This window comes from Neoarius graeffei, chromosome 14 (genome assembly GCF_027579695.1).
Source record: "Neoarius graeffei isolate fNeoGra1 chromosome 14, fNeoGra1.pri, whole genome shotgun sequence".
Lineage (NCBI taxonomy): Eukaryota > Metazoa > Chordata > Actinopteri > Siluriformes > Ariidae > Neoarius > Neoarius graeffei.
The window spans coordinates 30,967,965-30,980,149 of NC_083582.1; the positions used below are offsets into that span (position 1 = coordinate 30,967,965).

At 40.2% G+C, this 12,185-nt stretch overlaps 1 protein-coding gene across 1 annotated transcript in view; it reads right to left on the reverse strand.

Annotated features, from left to right (window-relative positions):
* Nucleotides 1-7,862: 7,862 nt before the first annotated feature.
* The window catches only part of pth3r (parathyroid hormone 3 receptor), a 102,959-nt gene continuing 98,636 nt past the window's right edge, over nt 7,863-12,185 (reverse strand). Inside the window, exons 13-15 of the mRNA XM_060939512.1 lie at nt 11,815-11,956; nt 11,454-11,495; nt 7,863-8,654 (exon numbers count right to left, since the gene is read on the reverse strand). Of these exons, the coding sequence (XP_060795495.1) occupies nt 8,211-8,654; nt 11,454-11,495; nt 11,815-11,956 (628 nt within the window). The 3' untranslated portion in view covers nt 7,863-8,210. The remainder of the gene's footprint in view (nt 8,655-11,453; nt 11,496-11,814; nt 11,957-12,185) is intronic.

Genomic DNA, 12,185 nt, shown 5'->3' on the forward strand with positions numbered 1-12,185 from the left:
GACTATGAGCGAGAGGCGGGGTACACCCTGGACAAGTCACCAGAGCTAACACATAGAGACAAACAACCGTTCACACCTACGGTCAATTTAGAGCCACCAATTAGCCTAACCTGCATATATCTGGACTGTGGAGGAAACCAGAGTACCCGGAGGAAACCCATGCAGACACGGTGAGAACATACAAACTCCACGCAGAAAGGCCCTTGTCAGCCACTGGGCTTGAACTCAGAACCTTCTTGCTGTGAGGCGACAGTAACCACTACACCACCCTAATGTAAAAGTCATAAAATAGAAATCTACAACAAAGTTTGTATGAAAAAAATCGGGTGCCTAAGACTTTTGCACAATACTGTATCATCCAACCAAACATAACATCTAGGACAAACTGGAGGTGAAAAAATTAGTAAATGAAAAAGTTGCATGAGGAGCCATTTTGAAAAATAGCAGCATGTTTATTTTCGCGACATTCACTGGTGAGTGATGTGATGTCCTACTTTAACTGGGGCTACAGCAAATTCTCTCGATTTCCTGCCTCTACAGTGAAGGTACAGCGAAGGCAAACAATCTCCTCATCTTCATGACTGAATGTAATACATCTAACACAGCAACTAGGCTAGTTATTTAGCTGATACTAGCTTGGACTGGTAATGGCGTTGTTATGATTAAAGTGTGCACATCGTATGGCCCATAATTTTCCGGTTTAAAAAAAAAAAATCACCAAGTATATAATTTGTTGGTTGGTTTGTATGTGTGTGTGCTTGCATTTGTCCTTTTAAAATCGAAAAAATATATACTGTATATAAAAATAACTACACATTCTGTATTTACTAAAGCACCAATTGGGGGAAGTCATAGCCTAAAGGTTAGAGAAGCTGCTTTAGGAGTAAAAGGTTGTTGGTTCAATTCCCTGGACTGGAAGGAATGGCTGAAGTGCCCTTGAGTGAGGTATCGAACCCTCAACTGACACCCAGGCTGCTCTAGGTAGGTTGCATGTTGCTCTGGATAAGGCAACAGTGTCTGCTAAAGGGTCCAAGACATATTCACAGCAAAAAAAGGTGGAACTGAGTCATCTCTTTAGTCCTTAAATACTGAAACTGCACACATGGAGAGATGATGTCCTTTTATCACCCTCTAGTCATTTCTCTCTCCATTTACAGAGTCTGGAACTCTACACAACTCACTTCCTGTATTCCTCAGACCAGGTTCGATTTTCCTGCTCTGATTCCCAGCAGCGTTTGTTTGGAGAGCAGAAGTTCAAGATCAATGGTGGTTTGAGTAAGCGTGTGTAATGTGTGTGTGTGTGTGTGTGCGTGCTTTCAAAGCCGCCTTTGATTTTCACACTAAGTGAAAGGGTAAGTAAAACTGTCTCAGTGCTGTGTCCTGAATGATATAGTGCTTGTCTTGTCTTCTCAGGTTTAACTTCACATCAGGCTTCCTGTCCTGTTCCTTTCCTAAAATGCACAGCCTGCCAGTAGATTGGAGGAAATTGGAATCATTTGGTCATTTGCTTTGCATTGAATACTTAAATTCTCAGTTAATATACTGTATAAATAAAGAGAGAATGAAAAGAGTAAACTGGGAGAGCAGAATACCAAACAAATATAATACTCCATGAGCAGCATAGTTAGCAGTGTACACATTACATTCGTGATATTGATCTGTTGTTGAAGGTGATGGAATGAACAAAACGAAAAGGGACCTCTACAGTATGTTATAATCATTTACAAAAAAAAGAATATATATACATACACAGTGTGTGTATATATATATATATATATATATATATATATATATATATATATATATATATACACAACCCAGTGCAAATTGTAAAAAAAAAATGGAATGCAATAATTTACAAATCTCAAAAACTGATATTGTATTCACAGTAGAACACAGACAACATATCAAATGTCGAAAGTGAGACATTTTGAAATTTCATGCCAAATATTGGCTCATTTGAAATTTCATGACAGCACCACATCTCAAAAAAGTTGGGACAGGGGCAATAAGAGGCTGTAAAAGTTAAAGGTACAAAAAAGGAACAGCTGGAGAACCAAATTGCAACTCATTAGGTCAATTGGCAATAGGTCATTAACATGACTGGGTATAAAAAGAGCATCTTGGAGTGGCAGCGGCTCTCAGAAGTAAAGATGGGAAGAGGATCACCAATCCCCCTAATTCTGCGCCGACAAATAGTGGAGCAATATCAGAAAGGAGTTCGACAGTGTAAAATTGCAAAGAGTTTGAACATATCATCATCTACAGTGCATAATATCATCAAAAGATTCAGAGAATCTGGAAGAATCTCTGTGCGTAAGGGTCAAGGCCGGAAAACCATACCGGGTGCCCGTGATCTTCGGGCCCTTAGACGGCACTGCATCACATACAGGCATGCTTCTGTATTGGAAATCACAAAATGGGCTCAGGAATATTTCCAGAGAACATTATCTGTAAACACAATTCACCATGCCATCCGCCGTTGCCAGCTAAAACTCTATAGTTCAAAGAAGAAGCCGTATCTAAACATGATCCAGAAGCGCAGACGTCTTCTCTGGGCCAAGGCTCATTTAAAATGGACTGTGGCAAAGTGGAAAACTGTTCTGTGGTCAGACGAATCAAAATTTGAAGTTCTTTATGGAAATCAGGGACGCCGTGTCATTCGGACTAAAGAGGAGAAGGACGACCCAAGTTGTTATCAGCGCTCAGTTCAGAAGCCTGCATCTCTGATGGTATGGGGTTGCATTAGTGCGTGTGGCATGGGCAGCTTACACATCTGGAAAGACACCATCAATGCTGAAAGGTATATCCAGGTTCTAGAGCAACATATGCTCCCATCCAGACGACGTCTCTTTCAGGGAAGACCTTGCATTTTCCAACATGACAATGCCAAACCACATACTGCATCAATTACAGCATCATGGCTGCGTAGAAGAAGGGTCCGGGTACTGAACTGGCCAGCCTGCAGTCCAGATCTTTCACCCATACAAAACATTTGGCGCATCATAAAATGGAAGATACGACAAAAAAGACCTAAGACAGTTGAGCAACTAGAATCCTACATTAGACAAGAATGGGTTAACATTCCTATCCCTAAACTTGAGCAACTTGTCTCCTCAGTCCCCAGACGTTTACAGACTGTTGTAAAGAGAAAAGGGGATGTCTCACAGTGGTAAACATGGCCTTGTCCCAACTTTTTTGAGATGTGTTGTTGTCATGAAATTTAAAATCACCTAATTTTTCTCTTTAAAGATGCATTTTCTCAGTTTAAACATTTGATATGTCATCTATGTTCTATTCTGAATAAAATATGGAATTTTGAAACTTCCACATCATTGCATTCCGTTTTTATTTACAATTTGTACTTTGTCCCAACTTTTTTTGGAATCGGGGTTGTGTGTGTGTATGTATATATATATATATATATATATATATATATATATATATATATATATATATGTGTGTGTGTGTGTGTGTGTGTGTGTGTATATATATATATATATATATATATATATATATACATACATATATATATATATATATATATATATATATATATATATACATATACACACACACACACCAGCCTACTTTATTAGGAACACCCATCCACCTGCTGTTTTATGCAGTTCTCTAATCAGCCAATCCCCTGACAACAGCACAATGCATCAAATCATGCAGATACAAATCAAGAGCTTCAGTTAATCTTCATTTCAAACATCACAATTGGAAAAATCGCGATCTCTGTGACTTTCAGTGTAGCATGGGTGTTGGTTTGAGCCAGATGGACTGGTTTGAGTATTTCAGAAACTGCTGATCTCCTGGGATTTTCACACACAACAGTCTCTAGAGTTTACACAGAATGGTGTGAAAAACAAAAAAAAATTTTGAGTGAGCGACAGTTCTGTGGGTGGAAACAAACACCTTGTTGAGAAGAAAGGTCAGAGGAAAATGGACAGTTTGGTTTGAGCTGCCAGGAAGGATCTAGTAACTCATATAATCACTCTTTACAACCGTAATGAGCAGAAAAGCATTTCAGCATGCAACAGCAAAAGAACACATTGGGTTCCGCTCCTGTAGCCAAGAACAGGAATCTTAGAATTAACAAGAAGTTCCTTTTAAAGTGGCCGGTGAGTGTATGCAAGAAGTTATAAAAAGGAAACATGAGCATTTCCTGCAAAAAGGCAATCTAAATTCTAAAGCAAAAATATTTTGAGACTAGATTCTGCTGATTTGAAGAAGGGAAATTTCAGTTTTTAGCAGAGTTGAAACAAATAATAATAATATTTATATTTATAAAACATTCATATTGCATACAGAAAACCATTTTTAACCTATGTTTTATCTAAGGGTGCACAAACTTTTGGACTTGACTGTACAACAGGTTCCAATAAAATTAAAGTAGTGTGATAGCTATACATGACAATGTAGGTGCAGCTAAACAGCGTCTGGTTAAATGGGTTGTTGTAAAAGAAGTTATATAAAATTGCATCTAATATTAACAGCTAGTAAATTAAACAGATCTGTTTCGTGTCGACAGCACAACATTCTATAAAAAAATTAAACAATACACTATAAATGATAAAACAATTATATTATATCCTCACTGTGTGTTGCTTTAGGGATTTTCAGTTGGGAAAAGTCGTTAAAGCGAACCAGCAACGTTATTCCTACCAGGACCATTGCCATATCTTCAGCACATTATACTGCGAGGTACATTTAAGAATGATGACTTCATGCAGATACTTAAATATATGATTTTTTTCAGTCTCGATGAAAAATGTTTTGTGCTCATGATCTAGCATTGTTTAAAAAATAACTAGCAAAAATAAATAAATAAAGCCACCTACATATTTCTGTCTTGCAAGATCATTACCATGATTTTAGTTGTATTTTGTTTGACTTTTTGTGATCCTAAAAATGAAATATTTACAATGTCTTACACCAGTGGCGGCTGGTAGTCTTTCAAACAGGGGAGGCTGGTCAGTTACGATATTTCCAGATTTTAAAAGAAAAAAGAAAAAACACATCAATTTTGCCCATACTCTTACCTCTGATCTGGCTGATTGTTGGCAGGGTCACAAACTGTGAAATAACAGGTTCTTTTGGCCCATTAGCCTACTGTCCAATATACATGATGGTGGTGTTGGGGGGGGGGGGGGTATATTTTAACATTTTATATTTTAAAATTGTGGCATGTTGTTTAAAAATTGATCATTATTGAAAGCAGCTCTTTGTCAGGAACCTCAGCAGTAACAGCAGAGTGTTCTGGAATAGGCACAAGCACTGACCTTGGGGAGCCAAACATAGAGCTGGGTGCCACACATTTCATTCAATGACACTTTCCCTATATTTTACTTATTTTGACTGAGAAATGTTTTATTGACAATTTTGACAACGCTTCACTTTTAATCCAGGTCTGTAGTGTGAAATGTTCTCGGCTGTGTTTTTGTTTAAAAATGTTTTCCAAATTGTAGCTGTGTTTAATTCATATCCAGAAAAATATATATTCCAATATAATATACTCATTTTAAATAGATTCTATATTTTTGGTCCATCCATGACATATTACTAAAGTAGCCTATTTACTGTTGTTGATGTGGGTCACTTGCTGTTAGCCAATTCACTTTCTCGTACCAGGAGAGCTGAAAGGAACGAGTATTATTCCCTACCTTTTTCACCAAGTCAATTTGAGGCGTTGGTCTACCCTGCTCTTTAATTTTAATTTTTTCCTTGAAAGGAAGACTGGCAAATGGCTTCGCCAAAATTAAATCAGCAATGCTTGGCATCCGTGCGCAGCTTTCTTGCTAGCTGACTAGCCCCCTCAAGTTCAAGTTCAGTCACTCAGATAAACGAAATTTCTGGAACTAAGATAGCAAGCTTGACAACACTATATTTACACTTTATTTACAATGAAAATATATACAAACTAAAAAAGCTGGTAGAAACTGTATGTAATGAATGAAATCGAAATGTAAGCTGATCTCTTACAATACACCACAGCGCTTGCGAATCCGCATGGGACTGAACTGAGATTCACCGCTGCCTGTCTATATTTGAAACGAGCTGTCAATCAAAGAATATATCCGGCCGCTTTCACCAATCACCAGTCTCCTCGCGGAAAGCTTTGCCATGTCCCTCCCACTGTGAGGCTTGGAGTCCGTGGGCGGGCATTTTCGCAGTATTTGTCCAATAACCGTCTTGCATTTTGAGATTGAAAAGTGCATAGCTCCCAAATGCCATTGAAGTCCACTGAGGCTGGGAGTCCGGTGGGCGGGCGGTTTCGCAGTATTTGTCCAATAATCGTCTTGCATTTTGAGATTGAAAAGCGCAGAGCTCCCAAATTCCATTGAAGTCCACTGAGGCTGGGCTGCATCGCGCTGTCACGAGGGGGAAAAACTCACGCACACATTAGGCGAACTGGGGAAAGTTATAACGGAATGATTTCGCACTGTAGTTGGGTTGAGCACATATATTTCTATGATTCTGGATCTGAAATAGCAATGTTATAAGGTCGGCTATAACATAAGCCTAGCGCAATTCATCCTACACGATGTTCGTCATTTTTAGAGGAGGCTGAGCCTCCCTCATTGTCTTAGAGCAATCGCCCGTGTCTTACACAAATATGGAATGGAAATGGATTAAACTGGGATTGTACATTATAAAGCTGCACAGTAATTCCCATAATGTTGAAGATTGAAGTATTGAAGTGAGGGCAAAAATCAATATGGTTTGAAAAATAATTTACAAATTAAAAAAAAAAAAAAGTACCAGCTGCCACCAGAAGTCAAATAATTACATGAATGGAGTCGACCTGTGTGCAATTAAAGTGACATATGATCTCAATATAAATGCACCTGTTCCTGGAAGAATCCAGAATTTGTTAGAGAACATATCTAAACAAATAGCGTCATGAAGACCAAGGAGAAATCACAAGAAATCTGGGACAAAATTGTGGAAAAGACTCACGTAGAGTTTGGTTATTAAAAAACAAACAAACAAACAAACGAACAAACAAACAAACAAACAAACAAACAAGCAAAAAAAAAACCCCAAACTTTGAAAATCCCACAGCATGCCGTTAAATCTGTTAATACAAAAAGAGAAAGAAAATGGTATAACCATGACTCTTTGCCTAGAGGAGTTAGCTAGACCAAGGGTATATCTGACATAGCTGAAAAGATCCACTGCTCAAATTGCAGAAACGTTTTACAGGACCACAGCCCAGACATATCACAATGCTGGACTTTATAGAAGAGTGGTGAGAAGAAAGCTGTTATTTAAAACATTTGGAGACTCAGGAACTAGGTGGGAAAAGGTTCTTTTGTTTGATTAGACCAATTTACTTTTTGGAACAAAGTGCTCAATTTGGTGAAAATCCAACACTGCTGTTTCACTGACAAAAACTTTCCTATGGTGAAGCATGGTGGTGGTAGCATCATTTTGTGCAGATGCTTTTCATCAGCACGGACTGAGAAAGTGGTCAGGATTGGGGGTAAGCTTGATGGAACCAAATACAAGAAAACGTAATCCGGTCTGCAAGAGACTTGAGCAGCACTTCACTTTCCATACTTTCCAACAGGACACTAACTCTAAGCATTCTGCCAAAGCTACACTGGAGTGGTTTAAAACCAAGAAACTGAAAGTGTTAGCATCTCCTAGTCCTCAAACCTATTGAGAATCTGAAGCAAGACTGTTGTTCACCAATGGTCTGCATCCAATCTGACAGTGCTGGAGCTATTCTGCCAAGAAGAAGAGGCAAAAATATCAGGATCCCGATGCAAAGCTGATAGAGATCCAAGAAGACAAAGCTGCGATTGCAGCTAAAAATATAATTCTGCTTATTTATTTAATTAGCCTTTTGTGTCACAATCAAAATATTTTGCATGTTTGAATGTTAGACATACAGTATTGTGCAAATCAAATGGTAAAATACCAATTAAGTCCATTTCGGTTCCGGATTATAACACTACAAAATGAAGAAATGTTAACGGTGGGTTTGTTACTGTCAATGCTTTCAATTAGTTATGACTAATCTTCATATAAATATTCATAACTAAATACAAATGCTGGTCACTTTTCAGTAGTTTTGACTAAGTAAATAATAAAAAGATGATATACATTAGTTCCAGACATTTAACATCACAATTGCTAGAGAAAACAAAACCTGCTCGCCAGCCAAGGTTTAATAACATATCACACAAAGTTTTTCAGAGAATCGTTTCCAAATCTTTCAGCGACACCAAGCCGGAATGATCTTCAGCTATAAAGTATAGCGATGGCTCTTTCTCTAATTCCTCCTCCACTTCTTGAGGTCCTACAATTTTTTGCCCATTCTGATCATACAGTGCCCCCATGCTGTCAGCACTTCTGAGCTCTGACTGCTGAACTCTGGGTAATATGGTCTCTGGAGTCTCACTGGGTGTGTACCCTGGCAAGTTAGCAATGTGTGATTGGCCTCTGACTCCTACAGTCACACCCCGAGCCAGGACTGGTCCATGGGCGCCAAGGCAGATGCTCTGAGTGGTGGTGTGTGATGTCATGCCGCCATAGTAACAGCTCCCACCCCCGGTGCTGCTGACTACACGTGCCTTTTGCTTGATATCCAGAGCGAGGCTCCGCCGTAGCCACACCTTTTTCACCTCTGCCTGCACCTGTGATCAACAAATACAGTTCTAGTACTTTTCTCAAGATGTTACTGATGAATGAATGAAAGAGTTTTATCAGGATGCTTTGAGCTACGACACACCCCTTGATGTCTTTTGCTTTTGATTTGTTTAATTACATGCAATGAGAAACCAAATCAAATGAAACAGCAAAGGAATGAAAAGGATAAAAGCGCACTAGGTCAGATCAAAATCAAATATACATCCGAAGTTCCAGTTTACACTTTTTTCCCCCCATTGTTCACTGTCTTACTGGGAAACGTCTGCTTATCAGGTCGTTAGTGACACTGACTTGATGACACTTTAAGAGGTTATCAAATGAACTTTAGTTAATCCAGACTAATGGTACAGCCCTTTCTATACAATTTCACATTTCCTTACCTTCCGTTCTGACCTAACCTCTGAATGACATCGTATTTGATTTTAAAGTTAAGAAAATGGCTTTTAAAAGGATTTTAAAAGTTCAATTGGATGCAGAACAATATTAGAACATCTCATCTCATCTCATCTCATTATCTGTAGCCGCTTTATCCTGTTCTACAGGGTCGCAGGCAAGCTGGAGCCTATCCCAACTGACTACGGGCGAGAGGTGGGGTACACCCTGGACAAGTCGCCAGGTCATCACAGGGTGGACACATATGCCGCTTTTCCACTACCAACGCGGCTGAGCCGTGCCGTGCTGAGTTGGGCTGAGTCAAGCTGAGCGGGGCTGTTGGAGTTGCATTTCGACTACAACCGCGCTGAGCCGTGCTGGCTGGAAGTGGGTGGACACATTGGGTGGAGTTAGCGAAAGTGGGTGGACGTTACGTGATGTCGTTAGGCGGCGCAAACAGTGACATCAGTGACCTTTTAAGTGGTAGTCTCATGACCCGGAGAGTAAACAATAAACATGGAGGACATGGAGTTGTTAGTGTTGCTGGTCTTGGTGCTGTGGCTTGTTGTCACCAACAACGCCAACAGATACTGGCAAGAGTGTATAGATGAGGCGAGGCGCATAAGGCTTCAGAAATTCTCGTAATTCGTAATTCTTCTTCTTCCGGGTTTACGGTGTTTACAGATCCCAGCGTGCTCGCGGGGCGTGTGTGGGCATGTGAGGACACTCCTCCTCACCAATCAGTGCACAGGGGAGTGTCTCCTCACGCCCCTAGCCCCACTCGGCTCGGTTTGGCTTGCTTCAGCCCTACTCCAAAACCGTGCGAGTTTTGGGTGCTGAGTAAGGCTGAAGCGAGCTGAGTCGCGCCACTCTGAGGTAGTCGAAACGCGAGCCGTGTCGGGCTGAAAAAGGGTAGTGGAAAAGGGCCAATAGAGACAGACAACCATTCACAGTCAATTTAGAGTCACCAGTTAACCTAACCTGCATGTCTTTGGACTGTGGGGGAAACCGGAGCACCCAGAGGAAACCCACGTGGACAACATGCAAACTCCACACAGAAAGGCCCTCACCGGCCACGGGGCTTGAACCTGGACCTTCTTGCTGTGAGGCGACAGCACTACACCACCATGCCGCCCATATATTAGAACATATGTACATCATTTTTACCCTTAACTGTCAACATGGTGGAAGTTGCAAACAAGGCAAAAAAATCTAATAAGATCTGTCTATGGAAAAGTAGGCGTGTCACTGAGTTGATAAACACCGATCAGCCATAACGTTATGACCACTGACAGCTGAAGTGGATAACATTGATTATCTCATTACAGCGGCATCTGTCAAGGGTTGGGATATATTAGGCAGCAAGAGAACAGTCAGTTCTCAAAGTTAATGTGTTGGAAGCAGGAAAAATGGGCAAGCATAAGGATCTGAGTGACTTTGACAAGGGCCAAATTGTGATCGCTAGATGACTGGATCTGAACATCTCCAAAATGGCACATCTTGTGGGATTATAGAGCTACTGTAGCACAACCTGCTGAAAAAGTTAATTCTGGCTAAAACAGAAAGGTGCCAGCATTAACTTTTGCAGCAGCTTGTGCTACAGTAGCTCTTCTGTGGGATTGGACCATATGGGCTAGCCTTCGTGACAATGGCCAAATTGTGATGGCTAGATGATTGGATCTGAGCATTTCCAAAATGGCACATCTTGTGGGGTGTTCCTGGTATGCAGTGATTAGTACCTACCAAAAGTGGTCCAAGGAAGGACACTGGCGAACTGGTGACAGGGTCATGGGTGTCGAAGGCTCATTGATTCACATGGGGTACGAAGGCTAGCCCATATGGTCCAATCCCACAGAAGAGCTTCTATAGCACAAACTGCTGCAAAAGTTAATGCTGGCACCTTTCTGTTTTAGCCAGCACGAACTTTTTCAGCAGGTTGTGCTACAGTAGCTCTGTAACCCCACAAGATGTGCCATTTTGGAGATGCTCAGACCCAGTCATCTGGCCATCACAGTTTGGCCCTTGTCAAAGTCGCTCAGATCCTTACGCTTGCCCATTTTTCCTGCTTCCAACACGTCAACTTCAAGAACTGACTGTTCTCTTGCTGTCTAATATATCCCACCCTTTGACAGGTGCCATTGTAATGAGATAATCAATGTAATTCACTTCACCTCTCAGTGGTCATAATGTTATGTCTGATTGGTGTATGATGAGGTGCTTTTAGAAATGAACATTTTAAGGCAGCCTGAAACCAACCTCAAGAGGCAAAAATAACAACATTTTTGATTTCAAGCAAATATTTGAATACGTAAAAGGATGGAAAAAAAAAAAACAAGTCATGCATGCACTTGGATTTCCATAAAATCAATATTACTTTTAATTAGAATTTCTGGTTTTTTAAGCATTTATAGTACCTCTCCATTGCAGAAACAGTAGATGAAGGCCACAAAAAAGCCCTTAAAGGAAGAAAAATAAAACCATCAATCCAATTATGTTTGAAACATGAATACAATATCAATAAATTTGCTTCCATGTACAAACTGATTTTCAGTAATAACTGCTTACTAACATGTACATAGGCACATGCTTAATTTTATTTTGCCAAGTAAAATATGTAATGTACCAAACCCTGATTATTGGGCTCTTCCAGCAAGTTAACCTTCATCTTAACTCAAGATGTAAAGTCCTTTGTAGTGTTTTCTGCCTTTTTGTATATTATAGCAAAAAATAACTTTTTTTGTAGTGTGTGGTAAAGAGCATGGGGTCAGGTTTTACCTGTAACGAATTGAAGAATATCTCATAGTGCATCTGGATCTGCCAAAGCAGCCCGGTGACCTCGGTGTAAGGAAGACCCATAAACACCATGTAGTGCACCCCAAAGAGTGGCATCAGCACCAGCGTCGACTTCAACAGCTTCCTGCACAAAAAAAACCCTCGTAATAACAGTCTGTACTTTCACCTTGTTTCTATTTTACGTGAGTACGTTTTCATACTTTCACCTTGTTTTAGGGTGACCAGATTTCCCTAGTCTGAAACCGGGACACTTTTGCGCGCGACCATGCTCGTGCACGCACACCTTTTTTTTAACGTAAACGTGACACTCAGAGAGGTGCTCTTATCATTTTGTTGAAGCTCACATTTATCAA